The sequence below is a fragment of the Macrobrachium rosenbergii genome, chromosome 3 (assembly GCF_040412425.1).
Source record: "Macrobrachium rosenbergii isolate ZJJX-2024 chromosome 3, ASM4041242v1, whole genome shotgun sequence".
Classification (NCBI taxonomy): domain Eukaryota; kingdom Metazoa; phylum Arthropoda; class Malacostraca; order Decapoda; family Palaemonidae; genus Macrobrachium; species Macrobrachium rosenbergii.
The window spans coordinates 6499818-6522727 of NC_089743.1; the positions used below are offsets into that span (position 1 = coordinate 6499818).

General features: G+C 38.9%; 1 protein-coding gene across 1 annotated transcript in view; it reads right to left on the minus strand.

The window, feature by feature from the left end:
* pigeon (protein) overlaps nucleotides 1-22910 on the minus strand; it is a 179509-nt gene that overhangs the window by 128225 nt on the left and 28374 nt on the right. Inside the window, exons 4-6 of the mRNA XM_067126903.1 lie at nucleotides 19779-19894; nucleotides 18948-19032; nucleotides 11467-11649 (exon numbers count right to left, since the gene is read on the minus strand). Coding sequence (XP_066983004.1) covers nucleotides 11467-11649; nucleotides 18948-19032; nucleotides 19779-19894 — 384 coding nt within the window. The remainder of the gene's footprint in view (nucleotides 1-11466; nucleotides 11650-18947; nucleotides 19033-19778; nucleotides 19895-22910) is intronic.

Consider the following 22910-nt stretch of genomic DNA (forward strand, 5'->3'; position numbering starts at 1 on the left):
TTCCCTGTCCAGGAATACCCCGCTGGAGACGGAGGGTCCCTGGATGGAATCTTTCAAATGGATTTGGCCGGGTTCCGGGCCTCCGCGGATCTGTTCACAACGGAGAGCAACTTCTGCCTCCCCTGTTACGTGCGCCCCCAACCTGGACCCTCAGGCTGCTCGCCACAGACGCAATGTGACAGTAGATTGGAACAATTGGGAGAAGATTTATCTGTTCCTCCAATAAATTTACTGCTGAAAGCATATTACACAAACTCAGGACATTCATGGTCAACCAGCCCTAGCTCCCTACGTTTAAGAGCAATTGGTTCCTCTCCTTCCAGGAACTGGGACATGGAGCCTTCGGATTCCTGTGTCTATTCTGACCCAGACAGTACAAACTAAGACTGTGCTGGGCCTCAAGGATTCAGAATGCCCTAGTTTTATGGACTTATAAAATTCGCAGCCCAAAAGGAGCTAACATTGACCCCACAACACCTGTTTTTAGAATCAGATAAAAGATTCTACTCTTAGACAGTATGACTCAGCAGTCAAAAATTAGCCCCTTCCTGAAAGCATCTAATAAAATCATGACGACTAATTTAGGAGCCTCTTAGGTCACTGTTTGAAAAAGGCCTGTCTGCCACTATTACCACAGTCAAGTCGGCATTGAAGAAAGTATTTCTTTACTTAGCTTAAATCGACTCACAGATTCCTATTTTTCATCCATCCCAGAGCATGCGCTGCCTGAGACCAGTAACACGCCCATATTCGTTACGTGAGCCAATGACGCCCTTAAGTTAGCATCAGAGTTGATAACTTTCTATTGCTCTTACTAGGATCTGTTAAGGAAGACATTATTTTTGGATTAGCTTGGCTTCAGTAGAATCTCTGTGAGCTGCCGGCTCACTAGGAGGTGATAATTGTTAACTTCCTCCTGCCTGAGAGGTCCTCCTTCTCTGACCCTAGATTTAGCGAGAACGAAGACCCATTATGACAGGTGGTCTCTTGGAAGGTGGTGCCTCTCAAGACCACCCTTTATGTCCAGTTTATACACTTAAATCTTACTCTTTAAGAACTCACAGAGAGTAAGCTCTGGTCCTCTTTTATCAGGAGAAAGGTACTTTTCTCTGAACGCTATATACAACAAATTTGTATTTCATTAAACAGGCCAACCCAGATTCAGTTCCTAAAGTTCATGATATTCGAGCAGTTGCTACTTCCTATTAATTACTATAATATGGACTTCAGAGTTATCTAAATATACGGTTGGAAATCACCTCTAGTGTTTAAACGCCACTATTTAAAATCGCTCAAGCCTGAAATATCTCATAATAGCAGTGGAAGTGTCATCTCCACCTTAAATAATCATTTCCTTGTCCTTTCCTTTTCCCGCCTCCGCCTGCCTCATTTACTTCTGCTTATTCTGGTTGATTATGCCTCACTGCCTGGTCCTCATATTGATGTATCTTGTATCTACTGATGGAAAAGTGTAATCTGACAAGCCATGATTGTTTTTTCTTATGGGGTACTGACGGTTTTTATTTGGCCCACGATCCCAGATATGTGTATATATTAATTTTCATTAATCTTGTCTTCACGCGGTTTAGCCTGGCTTACGTGTATAGTATTAAGGTTGTGTTTGCTTGTCTTGTGCAGTGACCAGGGCTAATTCAGGTGTTCAGGTAAGTATTACAATATTAGTTTTATTATGAAAACTTCACACTGTACTATAAAGTGTTTTTGGATGATAGAGTATACTGTACTGTATCTGAAATATTCACTAATTATTTTCATTTTATTTTCCAGTCTGCTTTTATTGAAATGCAAAAACTTGTACAATACAGTAATTATGCGTGGAAAATATGAAAAAACGAATAACAAAGTAATATCAGATTTATCTATAAAACTATACTGTACAAAACAAATAAACACACAAGCAGAAAAATCAACCTTTCTCTTATCTCGGAGAGAGACAGACAGACAGAGAACTTTAGTGTTAATACGTCGGATCACAGTAACTTGCTGGGGACGAGACTTTACAATGGCTGGGAGGAGAGTAGGAATGTTGAGTGTTGCCTGCTTATGAAATTTGGATTTTAAATACTTTTACAAGGATTAGAGTTGAAACATCAACAGTGATAAAATATTCTCTTGTGTACTGTTATAATATATTTTGCTGTTTTTCATTGATAGAGAGAGAGAGAGAGAAATGAAGTGTTTATACATGTAAGTCTAAGTACAGTTACTTGCTGGGGATGAGACTTCAAAGGCACGGCTAAACTTGGGCTGGGGAGGAGAGTCAGAATATTGGATTTGTGTTGCCTATGTATGAAATTCGGATTTTAAATATTTTCATGGTGATTACAGATGAAACATCAACAGTGATAAAATATTCTCTTGTGTACTGTTATAATGTGTGATAATCATAGTCAACTAAACTTGTAATGAAATACCATACAATGAATAAGACAAAGTAAAAAATATGGCAACAATACCTGATTAATCTAGTAATGAACTTGCTGGATTTGTTTATTTTTTGTTTTTTATGTTTATGGTACAGTAATTGATATTTCACTAAAGGATATGTACAGTACATACTAATATACAAAAGAAAGAGAGAGAGAGATTCCATCATCAGAGAATTTGCTACTGGAGTTTCTGAGCTGCCTACGTATGAAATTCGGATTTTAAATATTTTTAGTGATTAGATCAATACAGTATAAATGGATTCTGTAAGTGAAATAACATTTTACCAATATTTTGCTGTTTTCTCATTAAAGGATATGTATACTGAGAGAGAGAGAGAGAGAGAGAGAGAATAAGAATTTTTTAATAAATTTATGGGAGATGGTGAGGACTTACCACAAAATGACGTAAACCAAGAACTTACTGTACTAAATAATTTTTTTATCATTTATGTGTTTGTACGTAATCACGAAAATAATAACATGACCTAACAAACCTAGTATTCTTTTTGCAAGAACGTGTCCCGTTGCTCTAAACTACCCACGTATTTTAGACATGCTCTATACAGTAGTGCTATCCTAAAATACGTACTATACAGTAGATATTTAAAAATCATCTCACAATATAGCAAACTATAATAAAATGTATGTACATTATGCACAGTACAGCAGACGATACACAAAGTTACGTTAGACAAAAGAAAACATGCATGTCTGAATTATAGGGGATACTTAAGAGTAACAGTTATAAGCAGGTATGTAATGTTGTTAGATGACTTTGAAATAATATTGGGGTGTTCTTGGATGATAATTTGAGGTATATTTTTGTTTGAACTGTTAAGTTGGGTGATGAACTGTTAAAATTGGCAGTTATTAGTGTTTTAGGGGTGATTATACTTGAGAGTAATAGTTGTAGGAGGGAATGTAAGATGACTTTGGTTGTTTTGGGATGATGGTTTTGGGTGTATTTTTGTTTGAAATATTAAATTGTTTTAGAGTGATAGATTAAGGTATATTTTTTTGTCTGAACTATTAAATTAGGCAGTGAACTCTTAAAATTGGCAGTTATAAGTATTTTACTTTAAGGGGTACAGGGTGCTTGGAAAGTTGTAAGCCAGTTATAACCATTTTTAGATGGGATTTTTACATTTCCACGTTTTTTGCATTTTCCGCAGTGGGTTCTGGAACCTATCCCCACATAAAAGTGGGGGAGCACTGTACAGTATTTCCTTTTCCTTGTCTCCCAGACCTGTGCGGTCTGATACCCAACAAAGGTGAACACCTATTCTATGACAACTGGCTAGAAATATCTATTCTAACAATTTACTGAAAATATCTATACTAAAAATGTCAATTGGTTATAATAAGAAATGGATCCAGAGATGTCTTGGACACATACTTTGCACCAGTCGAGATAGAACAGTGTACAGTATCACTACCAACTGGGTTCCTGTGGGCACCAAAATTGTTGGAAGACCCAGATTTACTTGGATGAGAGCTGTGGGAGGCTGGAGATGAGTAGCAATTTGTGGAAGTGGAAAGCACAAGAAAAATATGACAGCAGAATTTCAAAGATCCATTTTGTACTGCATACCACTGCTGTCAACGATGATGATTAAACCTCACCAGACATTGCAATACACTCAGTAAACCACTAAAAAACCGGTTCTGACGTAGGAAAAACCTATTTTTGGTAGTCACTGTTGAGTCCTCAAGGAATTACCTTTTAGTTGGTCTTTTGGCCAGGTAATGTGTTGTAATGATACACATAACACATGATGGAGTATATAATGGACTCAAAGATAAGAGGGCACTTTCCCTTATCTACAGTAAAGCTGTACCCAGTTTTCCATAAGTCGACAAACGGACCGGCAAAAAGACCAAGAAGCCATAACTTTCTGTTGGTCAATGCAGGATGATCCATCACCCAAATCCCATGCCTTTTCATCAGGGAAGTGGGAGGGTTTTGAGGACTCAACAGTGACTACCAAAAATAGGTTTTTCCTTCGTCAAAACCCATTTATTGATAACGCAATTGCTTGTTTTGTCCTCAAGGAGCTTTAAAAAGAAACTGACAGCTGACAAAATGGCTCAACTCTCAAATTTAAATTCTACCAACCCAAAGAAAAAACATTTCTGGTCCCAGGTCAAGCCACAAGTTTCCAGCCCCATTCTTTATTCCAAATACCCCTCAGGTTTTGGTAACAAAGAGCAAGAAACTAAACATGAACTTATGTTTTAGGGTGAAATTCTATAGTGACTTACCTAAGCATGCTGGGTCTGGTTGCAGTATTGTCATACCTTACCCCAGCGATCATTAGCATACCCACCCATTAGGAAGATCACTGGTTTTCCACTGCAGCGTCTAAGGGTTCAGGACTAACTATACCCTCTACTGATACACAGTGTAGTCGAATTTGTTCAAGCTCGTGGCAATAATGTTGTTAAGAATACTGTCTCTGATGACCACCCTGTACATTCGGGAGACTTCTTCGAAAGAGACATTTCTGAAGAAGGCCAACGACATACTTACTCTCCTAGTATCATGTGACCTAGGAAAGGAGTGTCATTTGCCTTTTTAATGAGGAACTATAAAATTATTCTCAGCGGTTGTAGAGAAAGTGGTTTGTTTATACTAGAGTGTAGGAAAATAGGACCCTCTGAGGATGTTTGCCATGACCTCTAGGTAAACCTTAATTGCTTGAACTGGGCATAATGTCTTGTCTGCTAAATTGAGTTTTCTTATCAAAATAAGTTTTTCTTCTCAAAAGGATTCTCATTCTTGGCCAGGAATGATGGACCAGGGGACAATAATAACTGATGGTCAGCTGTTTGCATGATGTATTGTCCCCATCTAAGAGAGCCCAGTTCACTAATATGAGCTCCTGATGCTAGAGCAATCAAGAAGATCGCCTTTTGTAGCAAGTGAGTTGTGGTTGTATTGGGTACGCTGAACTGAGGGGGTCATGGAAATCTAAGCATCTTATTCAAGGACTAAGTAATTGTAAGCCTTTCAGGAGAGTGGGTCTTTGTAGTGCAAAAGACTTCAGAAGGGAAGTGACAACTTCTATACCAGAGTCAATCCCGAATCCATAAAGCAAAGGTTCCGTTAATCCTGCCTTGTATGCCAAGACTGTTGTAACCATAAGGTATGTAAGAAAATTTAAAAGTGTTTCCACAGAAATCTCAACTGGGCTCTCATTATGGATATACTCTGACCATATCTTCCATACAGACTGGTATTGTTGGATAGATGTCTGTAGTTTTTGCACTAGGTACCTAGCAATGTTGGGTGAGTAATTTTCATGGCAGACAATATTTTTTAAAATCATCTACATGCAAAGGTCTCAGCTCAGAAAGGAGGATGCGCAGATGGCTTTCCCTCCTACTGTCTGGGATATAACATTGGACGGTAGTGGAATTGATCTCTTTGCCCGTTGTCAGAGTAATAGGAACCAATGCCTGTTTGGCCAATTTGGGGCTGTTAAGTAAGCTGTTCCTTTGAAGGTTAAAAGCTTGCTCAAAACCTTTGAAATCTGGGGCAATGGAGGAAAAAAATATATCATCCTCCATTTGTCCTAGTCCTGTAGGAAGGCATCTCTTGCTGCTGTTTGACTGCCCAAGTTCGGAGACACATACACTGGGAATTTGTGATTCTCTTATGTGGCAAACAGGTCCACTTCCAGTTGTGGAATCATGTTGGCTGTTGTTTGAAAAGAGTGGTTGTCCAACACCCACTCTGTTGAAGCTGTCATTTTCCTTGACAGAGAGTCTGCTATTACGTTGAGCAACCCTGTGAGGTGAATTGCAGACAAGTGCAACTTCCTTGCTTGTGCCATCCAAAGGATGGCTAGCATTATATTGAGAGGAGGTGAATGTGATCCTGACCTCTTGATGATTGCAGTCATATTGTCTAGAACTAACAAAATGTGTCTCTCTTCTGGAGGTTTGAATTTTTTGGGAAACAAAAAGACAGCCATCAGCTCCAGGAAACTGATATGACAATGCCTCAGAGTAGATAACCACCTCCCTGCCACCTGACTATCCTCCAGTGTCCCCCCCAACCTGTCAATGAGGCATCTGTGTGTATTGTCACTCATACAGACGGAGGAGTCAGGGTGACCTGTTTAGCCAGAGATTCCTTCTGGGTCCAAGGCCAAAGTATCTTCCCATGACTTTCAGTCTCGATGATGTTTTTTTTTTTTTTTGCATGCGATAGCCAGAATTTGTTCACATTTTTTAGTTTCAATCTGGAAGCACTGACAAATGCTGATCCAAAGCAACCACAGAAAGTAATGGGTTCTTGGTATTTTTGCCGGTCTGCTTATCTACAACATGGCAGACTGTGCATACATGATAATCACTTCTTCTTCTAGCAGGTTTTGACAATGGAAAACTGGGTACAGGTTTGCTGAAGATAAGGGAAAGTGCCCTCTTATCTTTAGGTCCATTATATACTCCATTACGTGTTTAATGTTTATCATTATGACACATTACCTGGCCAAAAGACCAACTAAAAGAGAATTCTTTGATATTAGTGTAGTCACCATGGAGCTCTGACAGACCAATGGAAGGTAACTCCTTGAGGATGAGACAAGTGGCTATGCTATCAAAATCTGCTAAATTTCCCATGCCATGAATTAAGAGATTTTTTTAACTACTAACACTGCATAAAATTTTGCAGTATGAACTGGTATCAGGCTGCAAAAAGAACCACTGTGCCAATTATCTGGGAAAACATCTCCAAATCCACTACTGGGATCAGATTTGGAGCAACAGGTACATACTGTGCAGGCATAAACCCTTCAAGTGTCAAACACACTCTAGTGTATGTCTCCAAACCTGGACACCCAATAAATAGCAAAAGATTAATTTCTATAGGACTAGAAGAAATAGAAAGTGATCTGTCTTTTTCCTCCAAAGTCCCATAATTCAAAGGTTTTGAACAAACTGCTAACTTCCATCAAGCCACCTACCTGGTGGCCCCAAATTAGCCCAACAGCTATTGGTTCATTCTGCTACAACAGTAGGGGAGTAAATAAATCCCATTGCCATCTGTTACCTTATCCCTGACAGTAGGAGGGAAAATTGTCTGCTCAGCCTCCTTTCTGAGCCATGATCTTCACGTATGGTCTTCCTAAATTTGGTCTACCATGAGATTATTCTCTAACACTGCTAGGCATCAGGGGCAAAACCACCTGTTTGAGGACAAGTACCATGAAACCACCAACATTATGATATACAAAGCTGTACTCTCAAAGACCTTGCTCATTGGGATTGTCGTAGATTACACTAGTGAAGTTTTTAGTTCACTCCTCCCATCCTTTGCACTACAAAGACCTGCTCCTGCAAGAGCTCCTATTACATGGACCTGGAATAAGGTCCCACAACTCCTGTCATCTCCTCAATTCAGTAGTCCCAATGCGACAACAACCCATGTTTTGAAAGAAGGTCTTCTTGGCTGCCCTGGAATCAAGAGCCAAGATCAGACATCACTTGCTGTTGTCCCTGACCTCTTATTCTTGGCCAAGAATGAGGACCTGGTGAAGAGGAAATCCCCTATTTTCCTGCATGAACTCAGTATTGCAGATAAAACATTGTGCCTGGTTCAGTCACTACAGGTATACCTAGATGTCATGGTTAACATCCTAGATTGTCCCCTTTTTTTATACCCTATCACTAACAACCCTCTCTCACTGCACTGACTGAGACTGATCTTAGTGTACCTACTTAAAAAGGCAGACCCACACTCCATTCTCAAGTTGCATGACAATGAGAAGGTGGGTACCTCACTTGCTTTCTTTGGAGATATCTCTTTCAAAGAAGTTTCCACGGTGGTCATCACAGACAGTGCTCCTTAAACCATGTTGCCATGAGACTGAAGCAGTTTGTTGTACTGGGTGTCAGTAAGTGGTCTGGTGAGTTCCAGCCCCATAGGTTCCCTGGCAGAGGGCGAGGGGCTCCTCTGATGCCATGGTACTTCTGAAATATTGCCAGGGTGAAACAGTTATCCTCCATCCCATTCTGACATGGTTAAGTAAGTAACTTCATTGTTATACAGTTAGCACACCTACAGGTTATTCCTCAGGTGAACCTTAAATAAAAAACAGGGGAGGTGATCCATTTTGTAATCTGTCCCAACATAGCTGGGTGAGTCACCTTTATGTCATAAGGCTAATGTTAATATCTGCAGGTTCTTTATACCTCTCTGTCATCAATTCCTTACAGGCACTCCAAACAGAAGGAAGGTGGTCCCACACATGACTTTTACCAAGGACCATTCTCATCTGGGCAATTGGGATTCTTTTTTCGAAAGCTATGAAATTTTGTAACATCAATTTTTTTAAAAGCATCTTTGAGGACAAGCAATGGTTACAATTTCAAAATACATACTTTTATGTATGAAAAACTATTTTTATCAACTGTTGTGAGAATTTAACTTCACAATACTTTCTTTGATGAAAAAGCATTAGAATGTTTGGTGGATGTTTTCTTTCCAGACCTGGTGAGCAATAAATTTTCAGTGCTCAGGCTACTAGTACCACTGATATTGTTACCACATCTGTGAAAGAAAGGTTAACTCTAATCTTCTGCCCTAGAGCAGCTATGAGAGAGTTCTTGATATTAGTTAGTCTGTCTTATGGAGTCCCAGTGATACCATAAGGGTAACCCTTCCTTTGAGGACTCAAAGTGGCTACCAAAAATGGATTTAGCTTGTCCTGTCACAGCAGCAATGGTTAAATTTCGCATTTTGGGGCCTCCCCCCTCACTTAGGGGCCCGGGGGGCAATTTCAAATAACCCCTCCCCCTCAGGAGCGCCACTGCAATATACAGTAAGTGTAAAAAATCATAAGAGTAACAACATGAAACAAAACAAGCTGTAGCAAGTTCTCCAATGCCAGTGAATGAGTTTGTGCATTCGTACGTACCCTATCCACACAATTGTGGTGTCTTTTGGATTGTTAAACAAATTATAAAATGCAGTATAAATACAGATGAACATGGTGTAAAATATAAATTTTAAACAAACCAAAACAAGCTGTAGCAAGTTCTCCAACACCAGTGCTTGACTCTGTGTGTTCATACGTACCCTACACACACCCTACACACACAATTGCAGTTATCTTTTGGGTTGTAAAAATAGAAACGAGAAAATACATTAAATGTGCTTAGTTGCAAATTCCAGCTCTTCACCTTGGAAGCAACAGTGATGAACTTTCTTGTGTAAGTCAACAGTGTTTCATTAAAATTTCAGTTGATTTTGATTTTCATTTAATATTTCTTTCTTCCATATTAATCAACTTCTCCTGATTCACAGGGTATTTTAAAAGTAGGATGAGGTGATTAACTGTTGGGTTAAGTGTATTCTAACCTAACCAGTCTGTAATCTAGGAAAATCACTAATCTGGCGCCCTGCAGGTCCCAATGATGCCGGATCAGTGATGGTCGACTTGTACCAGGAATTGATAAATGCAAACCTAACACCAGACTTTGCAGCACTAAAATGTTTTTCAACCAAAGAATAAACCCTAACTGGCATAAACTCCAAAGCAATCTACCACCCACAATGGAGGAGCAACCATCAAATCATCTGACTAGGAAATCAAGAAGAGATCTCACTAATACCTCAAAATAGTACGTGAAAAACAAATAAAATATAAATGAAAATGATTGGAATGGTAAAATGAATGGTGAATAAAGGCAATTCCTAAAAAAAGATTACAAATATTTGAAACATCTAGGGCTTCTTATATCTGCTCTTGCAGATATAAGAATAATGAGACTTGTGATTTTGATGCCTTTTTTTTTCTCCTTTTAAGAGGTACTGAAGCATCTAGGGCAATGTCTTAACTAACAAAAGGGATAATTATAAGTAACGCTTTCTGGCAAAAACAAACAAAAATCATGTTGCACACAGCCAAGAAATCTTCCAGCCACTCAGAACAAAACAATTTACAAAATAGTATAATTGTGAGCATGCATACCCTTTTCTCAACAGAAACCTATGCATGTGGTTATAGGGTATACCAAGCACAAAAACTGGCATTACTGTATCCATGCTTTCCTACTAAGATGTAATACATTAAGAAGGCCAACACTATACATAGTTACTGTAGACTAAACAATCAGCTTAAATTACCTAATAACCAATCTTAACTAAGTACATACGTACTAATGGTAGTAAAATAAATACTCTGGTATAAATTACACAGGATAATGTTGAAAAGTATTTCTTTTCGAAAACCAGTTAGTAATTACTTATGTAAGAAAACAACTATATAAAATAAAACTAAAATTGTCTCTTTTATGGACCCACTGGTACACTAACTTAGAAAGAAGTGCAGGTTTAAAATATCTTGATTGGATAATTAACAAAGGCTTTTGATTATGTGAAATTATTCCCAGTGAAAACAAAATCAATGCACGAATATCTGTAGACAATTTACTTTTTAACTTTTCATGAGTTAAATGGAATACAATAAACCAAAGTTATTCTTAGCACTGTATGACTTGTCCAGTAAACTACAGCATCTTATGAATAGCTCCAACCTTAAAATTGCAAGGATGCTATATGTACAGTACAGTATTCTCTGCTGCAACAGCGAGTACAATATCACTATTTATTTGGGAGTTCAAAAATGAAGAAATGAAAGGTAACAACTAATGATCTTAAAATGTGAATCTGGATTTGGATGCAAGTTGAGGCACCAATAAACCTATGTGATGAAGCAAGTGATAGTATCCCCTTCAGTGAGGCTACTCACAAGAGAATAAAGCTCAGGACTTCTTTCATTTATTAGTGATCCAACTCCCAGTTAAAGATGCAGACTTCCAAGGAGTGCAGTATGAGGTCTGACCTTGATTTATTCATACTTAATCCAGAATAGAAGACAATGTACGAATTAAATAATTATGTATATTTTTGCAGGTATAAAACTAACAATTACTCCAAATATTAAAGCATCTATAATAATGAAAACCTCCCAGAACAACGAAAATGTGATGAATGGCATCTTACCTGAGCCTAAAGTTAATCCAACTTCAGGTGGTGGTCGATAATGGAGATAGTATAAGTGATTATGACGAGGTTCCCACTGCGCCCATACAAATGAACGTACAACGGAGTCTGTTAATGGCTGGTCATCAACAACCCAAGAAGCACCATCTTTCAGACTCAGAGGGAAGGAATATATGGCGATAGCTGTAAAAACATAACAGTGGCTATTAAGTACCAGCCACAATAAAGAGACATGATTTTGGAACAAAGACATAATGAAACATAGGCCTAACTTTACAGTTCAGTGCTTCTTTAAAGCATCAAAGACCATCATTCTGTAAAATAAAAGGGACCTGAATAAAACAAAAATATTTCTTTCAATCTATGACATTCTTCAGTACTAATACTTCGCTACAAAATCTGAAAATTTTCACATATCTTGTGTGTCTAGCATTTCATATATGTTGTGTAACTATCATACTAGTCTTGTTGGAAAGCTATTCTCAAAATATCTTCAACAATCAGTATGTAAAAACAAAAGATCTTCAACAATCAGTATGTAAAAACCTTTGTCCCAACATATATACAAACTTTGTTCTTTGCATAGGATTTAGCTTTGAGCACAAGCTGGAAATGATTATTCAAACTTACTGACAAGGTTATAAACTAACTTTGAGAGCAGATGTCTTTCCTGAATCTTTGTTCTGACCTTTGCCATTCTTTCTTTCCTATACCTGTAAAGTGTTTTCACTTTAATGCTCCTGTTTTTTGCTTGCTTTTTTGGTCTTGGAAGAACGATAGAATCCATAGCGACAAACAACAACGGCCATCTTTCACATGCATAATGGCATAATTGGCTTTGTCTCTGAAAATAATAATGAGCAAACCCATGACTTATGTAACCCTGCTCCCTCTGGACAGAGGAAGCCTTTGAGTGTGAGACAATGTCCTGGCACGGAAAACCCTTGCAAGAGGTTCTTGTCTTCTGAGCAAACTGATCCTCATATACTGTACTGTGTGTGTCATGTAGGAGGCATATATGCAATATGCAACCAAGACAGTTCTTGATTGTGAATGGCAAGAGTGGCTGTCTCAGCAATGGATGAAGTTTGTCTTGACGAAGAAGAAGGAGAATAAGTTCTCCCCAGTGTCATCGGAGGGTAATACTCTGCTGGTGAGGCTGAAGAAGCTGTTCGGCACCTTTCTTCCACTTGTTGCTAACCATAAAGGGGCAGCTTCCCCTTCCCCGACTCCCACCAATTGTTTGGTGGACAGTTCCCAGGGGTTTTGATAAGCTCCTCTCTCCTGTAGAGGACGCATGCCAGGAGGACCGAGATCTGAAGGGACCTAAGGGTCCTCTACACAAAAACTTGGACCCCCCAAGATGCAGAGGCACTTTCAGGAGGTCATCTGGTTCATTCTTGAGCAGAATTATCTCGAGGAAGGGACAGTGGCAACTTCCACAGACTTTTCTCCAAAATAAGTTTGCCATCGGCCCGACTTGTTAGCCGGTCTGGGACCAGGTTATTTTGTTTGTGGGCAAGAGAATTCCCTGTGGCCCAGCCAGTCTTGTAAGTTATTTCCACTGCCCCTGGCTCATCAGAGGAAATACTATATCCTGACCAAAAGTGCCATTCTGACTCTATAGGTTAACCTGGCCTTGACTTCTATGCCACCTGGCCTTTTGCAGGGCCATCTTTGTGCAGGGGGGGGGTCTTTCTCTCACAGGTGGAGAGAGTAGCTTTGGAGTGAACTACCATGTCAGTGCTCCAAGCAGTCTCACAGTTGGACCTGTGTTCCTTCATGGCGGCAAAACTGGCATCCTCTTTGGGACAGGCAATCTTTTTTTTTTATTCCCGTTATAAAGTGCACAAACAAACAATGTGAATGTCTTTGGGTACTTGGGAACAACCACAGCATCTCTATAAAACAGCAAGAAAACTGCGCCTGCAGCGGCGCCTGCAGCAGCGCAGAGGTACCAAGACAAATTTTCTAATGTCCAATTGGTTCTTAGCCACGTAATATAAAAAATCTAATCCTTCGGGCCAGCCCTAGGAGAACTGTTAATCAGCTCAGTGGTCTGGTTAAACTAAGGTATACTAACTAAATAATGTCCCTAGAGTTGTTGTACCCCAGATGATGGTGCCTCTTTAACCCTTTAACACCGAAGCCCTAGTTACAAAAACGTCTCCAGTATGCCGGCGGCGTTTTGTGAGTTAGCGCCGAAGCGGAAAAAATTTTTTTTTCAAAAAATCACAGCACACTTAGTTTTTAAGATTAAGAGTTCATTTTTGGCTCATTGTTTTTGTCATTGCCTGAAGTTTAGTATGCAACCATCAGAAATGAAAAAAAATATTATCATATATAAATATTGGAATATGTGACAGCGAAAAAAAAAAACTCGTATATAATTGTATACAAATCGCGCTGTAAGCAAAACGGTTAAAGCTAATGAGTTAATTTTTTTTAGTTGTATTGTACACTAAATTGCGATGATTTTGGTATATAATAAATTTTAAAATGATCAAAGCAACAGAGAAAATATTATCACAAAATGATGCATGAATTCGTAACGCGCGGACGTAAAAAAATTTTTTTTTCAAAAATTCACCATAAATCAAAATATTGTGCTAGACACTTCCCGTTTGTTGAAAAATGAAGCTAATTGATTGAGTATTACTAGACTGTAAGTGTTTTAGCTTACAATTGCAGTTTTCGACCATTTCGGTTGAGTTAAAGTTGATCGAAAGTCGAATTTTTTCTATTTATCGTGATTTATATGGAAATATTTCAAAACTGATAAAAGCTACAACCATGAGTTATTTTTTGTTGTATTGTACATGAAATTGCGCACATTTTCATATATAAAACTTTATGTAACAACTAATATAAAGCGGTGCAAATATTACGACAACGAGACGAAAGAATTTCTGAGATGTTTGGCGAGTTACAAGCAAACGTAAGGAAAATGTTTTTTTTTTAAATTCACCATAAATCGAAATATTGTGCTAGAGACTTCCAATTTATTGCAAAGTGAAGTTAAACGATTGAATATTACTAGAATGTAAGAGTTTTAGCTTACAATTGCGTTTTTTTACCATTTCGGTCGAGTTAAAGTTGACCGAAGGTTGAAATTTTGGCAGTTATCGTGATTTATGTGAAAATATTTCAAAACTGATAAAAGCTACAACCATGAGCTATTTTCTGTTGTATTCTACATGAAATTGCACACATTTTCATATATAAAAGTTTATGTAACGACTAATGTAAAACGATGCAAACATTACGACAACATGACGAAAGAATTTCTGAGATGTTCGGCCTAGTTACCGTGCGCAGACGAAAGGAAAAAAAATGTTTTTTTAGAAATTCACCATAAATCGAAATATTGTGCTAGAGACTTCCAGTTTGTTGCAAAATGAAGGTACATGATTGAATATTACTAGAATGTAAGAGTTTTAGCTTATAATTGCGTTTTTTTACAATTTCGGTCGAGTTAAAGTTGACAGAAGCTTGAAATTTTGGCAGTTATCGTGATTTATATGAAAATATTTCAAAACTGATAAAAGCTACAACCATGAGTTATTTTCTGTTGTATTCTACATGAAATTGCGCACATTTCCACATATAAAACTTTATGTAATGACTAATATAAAACAGTGCAAACATTACGACAACGTGACGAAAGAATTTCTGGCACGGACGTAAGGAAAAAGTTTTTTTCAAAAATTCACCATAAATCGAAATATTGTGCTACAGACTTCCAATTTGCAAAATTAAGGTAAATGATTGAATATTACTAGATCGTAAGAGTTTTAGCTTAAACTTGCGTTTTTTTACCATTTCGGTCGAGTCAAAGTTGACCGAAAGTTGAAATTTTGGCAGTTATTGTGGTTTATATGAAAATATTTCCAAACTGATAAAAGCTACAACCATGGGTTGTATTTTGTTGTATTGTACATGAAATTGCGCACATTTTCATATATAAAACTTTATGTAACAGCTAATATAGAACAGTGCAAAAATTACGACAAAATGACGAAAGAATTTATGAAATTTTCGGCTGAGTTACCGCCCGTGCGTAAGAAAAAAGTTTTTTTCAAAAATTCACCATAAATCGAAATATTGTGCTAGAGACTTCCAATTTGTTGCAAAATGAAGGTACATGATTGAATATTACTAGAATGTAAGAGTTTTAGCTTACAAATGCGTTTTTCGACCATTTCGGTCGAGTCAAAGTTGACCAAAGGTTGAAATATTTTGTAGTCGACGTACGGTACGTCCACTCGGCACCCAACAGACAATTTTAGTCGACGTATGATACGTCCAATAGGCGTTTAAGGGTTAAAGAGACTACTGCTGTCTCAAGGTAGGGTGATTACCTACCTAGACCACCAGACAGTTAACCCGTGGTCTAACCCTGTCTTGAAAAGAGGGGTGATAAAGCTTTCCTAACTCTCCAGGTACACAGATTTTAAGTTGGCTCTGACACTTAGGAATGGACCAGTTTTGGGGTCTACCTCTCTTTTCCCTTGGAGTGAGGTAAAGGCAGTGGTGGAAAGGTTGCATGTTGACAACAATTCTCTCTCCACCAGGCAGCATCCCATAAGATCCCCAGCCTTTCAAGGATGTTGCAACCAAACCTTCGGATTTGACTGTCCCCTCCTCTTTGGTTCAGAGGAAGTCCCAGATGTCATCTGCCCTACATAGAGGACCCCAGTTTTCTTCTGCCCCTGTGGGAAAAAGGACACAGCTGCATTCCTTGCAGCCCCTCTTCTGTTCTCAGGAGGGAGACAAAGGAAAGAAGAGGGGAGGAGGATAGTAAGGGTGGTGTTCCTCCCCAATGGCTACTGATGGGGGGTTGTTGCCTGTCAAACCACTGGGCAACATGGCTGTGACATGGAGCAGAGATCTGGGTAGTAGATGTCCACTGGGAAGGGTATCTGCTTCCCTCAAGCCACCACCACCCCCTGCTTGTTCGTCAGTCCATTACAGAACATATGTACTAGGCTTGCAGAAGGACCTCAATATTTGGGAGGAGGTGAATGCCAAGCTGGAGAAAGGCACAGTGGAAGAGTTCATGATCAAACTCCAGGGTTTTACAGATGTCTGTTTCTACTAGAGAAAGCAGCAGGTGGTTGGAGACCAGTCATCAACCTCTCTCCACTGAACTTTTTGTTCATCAAACCAGGTTGAAGATGGAACCTGTTTGCTTGGTTCATGATTCCATCAGAGAGGGTCACTTCATGCTTTTGGTGAACCTGAAGGATTCATATTTCCAAATATCCATCCATCAGGCCCCTCTATTTTACCCTTGGAGGGGTTGATCTTTCAACTCAGGGAACTCTGTTTCAAGCTTTAGACTGCTCCCCTAGTGTTAACGCGAGTGTTTACACCAGTTTTTGCTTGAGACCATCTTCTGAGGTATTTTGACCATTGGCTAGTCCTGGCGAGCTTGTTGCCACAGTTGCTACAGGGGCTGTCTTCTCATGTTTTGTTGCAACTTGGGGGGTTGTGAAAATATGAGAAACTGGATCTCACTCCCAAGCAGAGGGTAAGGTACCTGGGCATGCTGACAGATGCAGCAGTGGTGAGGGTGTTTCCTTCAGGCTGTCGCAACAGCATATTCAGGGAGGTAGCACACAAGTTCTTGTCTCATCAGGACAACCAGCTCAGCAGTAGCAGGTCATTCTCAGTCACCTTTCATCCTTGGAAAAGCTGGGCCCTCATGGGTGGCTTCACCTCTGCTCTCTACAGTGGAGGATGAAGGCATTCTGGTCTCTGGCAAGAGACCCTCCTTTTCTTCCAGTCCCTCTCTTGGGAGAGGTACGGGAAGATTCAGCCTAGTGACTGAACGACAGGAATCTTGCAATGGGAGTGCCACCTGACACTCCCCCTCTAGAGATGTTTTTATTTTTGGAAGCGTCCAACAAGCAGTGGGGTGCACACCTAGATGAGTTGTTAGTTTCAGGTGTGTGGGACCAAAACAAACAGCACCATCACACCAACATCCTAGAGTTCTTCAGGAGTTCTAGGATCAAGTGATTGGACACTCTATGGTACTGATGAGTGACACCATGGTAGTGGCATAAATCAACTAGCAAGGAGGTTGGTTTCCCTTCCTCTGCACCAGTTGAGACTATGCAGTTACAAGAATGGGCTGCAGACCCATCAGTAGAACTCACTGCCAGGTACATTCTGGGGTCTTGGAATGTAGTAGCAGACAAGCTCAGCCACCAGACAGGCAACAGGAATGAATAAATACAGTAAAAATTATGATGAGATGCCATACAATAAAAATAAAAAAAGGAAAGGTGTGTGTGTTATAGGCTTTAACATACCCAGTATCAGATGCTCTCTCTCTCTCTCTCTCTCTCTCTCTCTCTCTCTCTCTCTCTCTCTCTCTTCTCTTGTTTTTTGCATTGTGCTTGATTATTTCATTACAAGTTACAGTACAGTACTGTAATATCCTTTTTTTAGTTGCCTAATATGATTATCAAACATATAACAGTACACAAAAGAATATTTTAACACTGTCGATAATTATATTTCATCTCAAATACTAATGTTCACATTCACAGACAAATATTAATTAAAAATATCTGTATTCATAATGTGAACTTTGTCCTGAATGTTGTCATAGATGCTGGCAACACACTGAACTATTTATAACCCTTCTCCCCTTCCCTCAAACAAAAGGAAGGAGTGTGCATGTGTTTGTGTGATTTATACACGCATAGCACTAGGAGATATAGAATTTGTTTCTTTCCGTTTCTTTTCCATTATGACAAACATAAAAAAATGAGAAAATACAGTAAAAATAAAAATGAGAGCAGCACAAAATACAAATGCGGTAAAGAAGAGAGGTGTCTTTGTGTGTGTGTCAAACACGCATACACTAGGGGATATCAAATGCGTTTCTCTCTCTCTCTGAGATGTAAATTTTATTGTTTTTTTTTTTTCATCTTTTACCCTGTGAAAATTATGACAAAACAAAAATGCAAATTGAGAAAATAGTCAAATTCTCATAGATTTCAGGCATCAGAATTCCCTTACTCCACTGACATTTTGAAAACTTAAGCATTTCCTGTGCCCCATCCGTTACATTTAATACATGGCCATTTCCTCACTGAGTTTTTTCTCTTCCTTCCTTACCATTCACTTTGAGCTTTAGTTTTGCTAATATGTATTCAGTCTTGTCTACACAAACCCACTTTAGTCATTCAAACATTTCTGACACTTCTTCCCCCTGATTCTGTTATCAAGACCTAGTTATTTTTGCGATAAAAGTGAACGACCTAGAGTTGACCTTTGATGAATAAACAGTATATCATAAGTACCTAGAGTTGACCTTTGATGAATAAACAGTATATCATAAGTTACAAAATTTCTCCAACAATTTACAAGTAATTTTACATACAGTAATATGTACCAGACATTTGGGTACAAAAGTTTTTTTATACGAAGAAAGACTGTGTTCTTAAATATAACAAGATACTTACATTCTCGGTGTACAAAAACAAGAAGCTTGGCTATCCAACTATCTATAAGAGGTTTTCCGCTCTCTTCTGTATGGAGAAATTCAAGCTGAAAACAGCAAGTTTTAATCAGTTTACTTTGGTAAAAAATCACACTGCATCCTAAATAGAATTTAAGAGTGAAAAAGCACAAGGGGAATATGATCAGTTGGAAAATATAAACTGTCATAAAACTGTACAGTGAGCAAATTTACAAGGAGGATATGGTAGGCTGAAAGATATGAAATGCTACCAGTTACAAACTAAAAACAGATTTTTCAATATTACCCAAGCAAATACTGCTACTTATGTATCTTTAAAAACAGAATCATATTGGTGAGAAGTCATATGTTTAGACTTTTACGAATAACTCATGTACTCAGCCAATGCAAAACAGAGGATTCTATGGTACCCGAGGGCTAGCTTAAACTCTTCCAGCGTTTAAGTGGCACAAGTGTCAAAAAGTAGTTTTGTAGGTTGAGTCAGACTAAAAAGCAAAATATCATTGACAAGAGAGGCAGCAAATCTCTCAAAATTTCACTTTCAAAAGATCCAGAAAATAAAAATGTCATATAATCGCCTCTTTCTCAGAAAAATAAAAAGATCAATATTTTGTATTACTTTCATATCAAATTGTTTATATAAATTACATATACTAGTCAGAAGAAGGCTTATTTGAACACTTAATACTTGGTTTTGGTCTACAAATACAATTTTTTTACATGCAGAAATGACAATTAATTAATTTGAAGAAATTTATAACGAAATATTTCAGCACATTTATGCACTCTACATTGCCTGCTGCATCGAACTTACAAAAATCTGTCGAGATGAATCAATGTTGAGAGAAAAAACACCTCCTTGGGGGGCAATTTCAGCAACATATGCAGCATATTTATTTGTTTCACCGATGTGCCGTCGAGTCACAAAACCTGAAAATAAATACACTTAAGATTTGTTATGCTTGCTACACCAGAAAATTTTATTTCTTATTACAGTATAATGATCAAATAAGCACATATGTTATTTACATGCATTAACATGAAGTATACAAAGGACAATGAAAACAGTGACTAACATAAACGCACAGAAAAGGTAGCAATCTTAAATCCAAGAATGATGGATATTATGAGAATCATGTTAAGGGTATAGGGCCATATTTTCATAATGGTGTCTCTTTAACTATAACCACAACATCTGATCATTAATGTTCTTTCACTATGTTGTTGTGCTTATCTTACTGACATGACAAAAAACATGCCTCAATAGTAGGCAAACAATGCTTATACATCAACCATCTAGGGAACAGGACAGCACGTTTAGGTAAGCTTTTTAATCAGATCATGAATTACACACCAGCTATCATGCAGGATATGTAGACTTGTTGTTATGTGAGATTATGCTGGCATTATGCCTGCACAGACCCTTGGTCATAAAGCAGCTCATAATTTTTGCACTGATGGCATAACAAATGCATCAAAGAAAAAGTGTTGTTAATCATTCTCTGCTTCTGTCTGGGTCATCACATCTTGGCAGTCTTGCTCAGCATGGATCACTTGGTGACAGCCACAAAATTCTTTCCATTTTTTAGTTTGCAGGATCTTTCTTACTTTGGGCTTCCTTCATGTGAACCTTTCCTCGAATTTCCTCAAAAATGCTAAAAAAAAACTTCCTGCTACTGCTTCCCATTTGCCTGACCTCTAACCCATGCCATACTGCGGCGATGTGATAGTTTGTTAGCATGACTTAGATATCTAAATAACCTTTTTCAGAGGACCAGGAGAATGTGGTGTGGGGAGTGGCATGAAAAGAGAGCACTGTGAGCAACAGTGCACAAAAGCAAGCAGTGCAAAGGTGAAGAGTGCTGTGTGCACAGACAATCAGAAACCATACCATTCAATGTCAAATGGTGCAGGATGGAGTGGTGCGAAGCACAGCAATGCACAAGAGAACAGCACAATGAACAGCTTTCAGAAGAGCAACACAAAGGCAAACAGCACGGTGACTATTCCTTGGCAACAAACGGCGTGAAAGGCACAAAGACCAACACATTCCAGCACGATCCCGTTGCCTCTTCTCGGACACAGACAAAGAAGACTGTAGCAGAGAACAGTGGACTGGAGAACGGTCATTATCACGGTATCTTCTGATCTCAAACACAAACGATCGATGTTGGAGCCATGTGAATCGAATCACTGTCTATGCAAGGAAAAGTCTTGCAGAAATACTCATTTAAAATCTTGCTGGGCAACACATGAGACAGTCATACACACACACTGCTGCACACCACTAGAGGATAAACTAAAGAATCTTCTTTAGCCACCATATTATCCACATCAGCTATACTAAGGAGAGAAACCGATAATGCTGACGACTTTTCTGCTTAACATGGCCAGAGAGATCTTTAAGTGCATGGGCTCTGACACTGGCGTCAGAGTGAGCGGAAAGAGGGGATGACGGGCACAGACCCACACCACTCCCCAACATACCGTGATTCCCAGCAGTGCCAGACTCAGAAGGAGCATGACTGGGCATGTCAGCAGTAAGGCTAGGCAGGAGTGGGGGAGCCGTCCCTTCTACCGCAGGGGAATTACCTAAATAACAAGAGAGCACTGAGGGAGGTAATGCGCATAAAATATTTTATTCATTTCAACTAACTGCTGAATTGTCCCAGACTAAAAGACAATGCAAGGGAAGGGGAATGCTTAACCTGTTTCTCTCATTTTTACCAGCAACATCATGCTTAGCAGTGTCATGCTTTTGTTCTAAATTTCACTATCCAGAAGTACAGTTGATTACACTGGTGACAGAAAGGTACTGCCTAACAGCTGGTGTTTGTATCTATAGGTCCCCTGGTGGAAGGGAGGGGGGGGAGTACTACAGTCGGCGCAAAAAAAAAACGAACGCCCACTACATTTGTAAACAAATCATAGCAATGATATAAAAAAGGAAAATAAAAGGGAAAATTTTAGTTCACTTATATTTTTTTCAATACTTAGACATTTCTCCATTATTTTTAAGTACAGCTTTTAACCTTCTTGGCATTGAATGTGCTAAATCTTTGAAATATTGTGCATCCATGTCTTCAAACCAAAACTTACGGATGGCATCCTTCAATTTGGGGAGGGACGTTTTCTCATCTGCTAGTGCCTTCAGTTTCCGTTTCATGTATGCCCAGCAATTTTCAATTGGGTTTAAATCTGGTGAATTGCCTGGCCAGTCCAATTTCTGAATATTAAATTCCTTAAGAAGGTTTGTGACCTTGTGAAATCGGTGGCAAGGTGCTCCATCTTGCATAAATACACGCATGCCCAAAAGTTCCTTGTAAGGGACTAATTCATTTTCCAAGACATTTTCATAAATCTCTCCATTCATTGTCGTGCTCTCTGGGAGAAAATATAATCCTCACCACTACCCCCATATCCGCTGAAACATCCCCATACCATCACATAAGCTGGATGTTTCACAGTCTTGACTGTGTATTTTGATGCATAGCGGTTAGATCCTTGGGGCTTGCCAGCACTATGAATAATGTGGAAGTTAGATTCATCGCTAAAAACTACCCTTTCCCAATCCTTTTCAGTCCACTTCAAATATTTTCTGCAAAAAGCCATCCTTTTTTTTTCATAGGCTTAGTGAGGAGTGGCTTCTTTGCTGCAACACGACATGGGAGACCAAGGTCTTTCTGCAATCGATGTTGCACGGTCCGCTCAGATACGTTCCTCAGATCAGGGTTTTGAGACTTCAAAATTTTGGCTGGCATTGATGGATGTTCCATAACAATCCTTTTAAAATGTTATCCGTTCTTTTTGTAGTTTTTCTGGCCTCCTGAGCCTTTCTTCCGCTTCAGTGATGAATCAAGGTCTCCTGTCTTGGAGCGGTTGCACCACAATGAGACGGTGCTTTTAGAGATTCCCAGCTCTCTTGCAATAGCTGACATTGACTTGC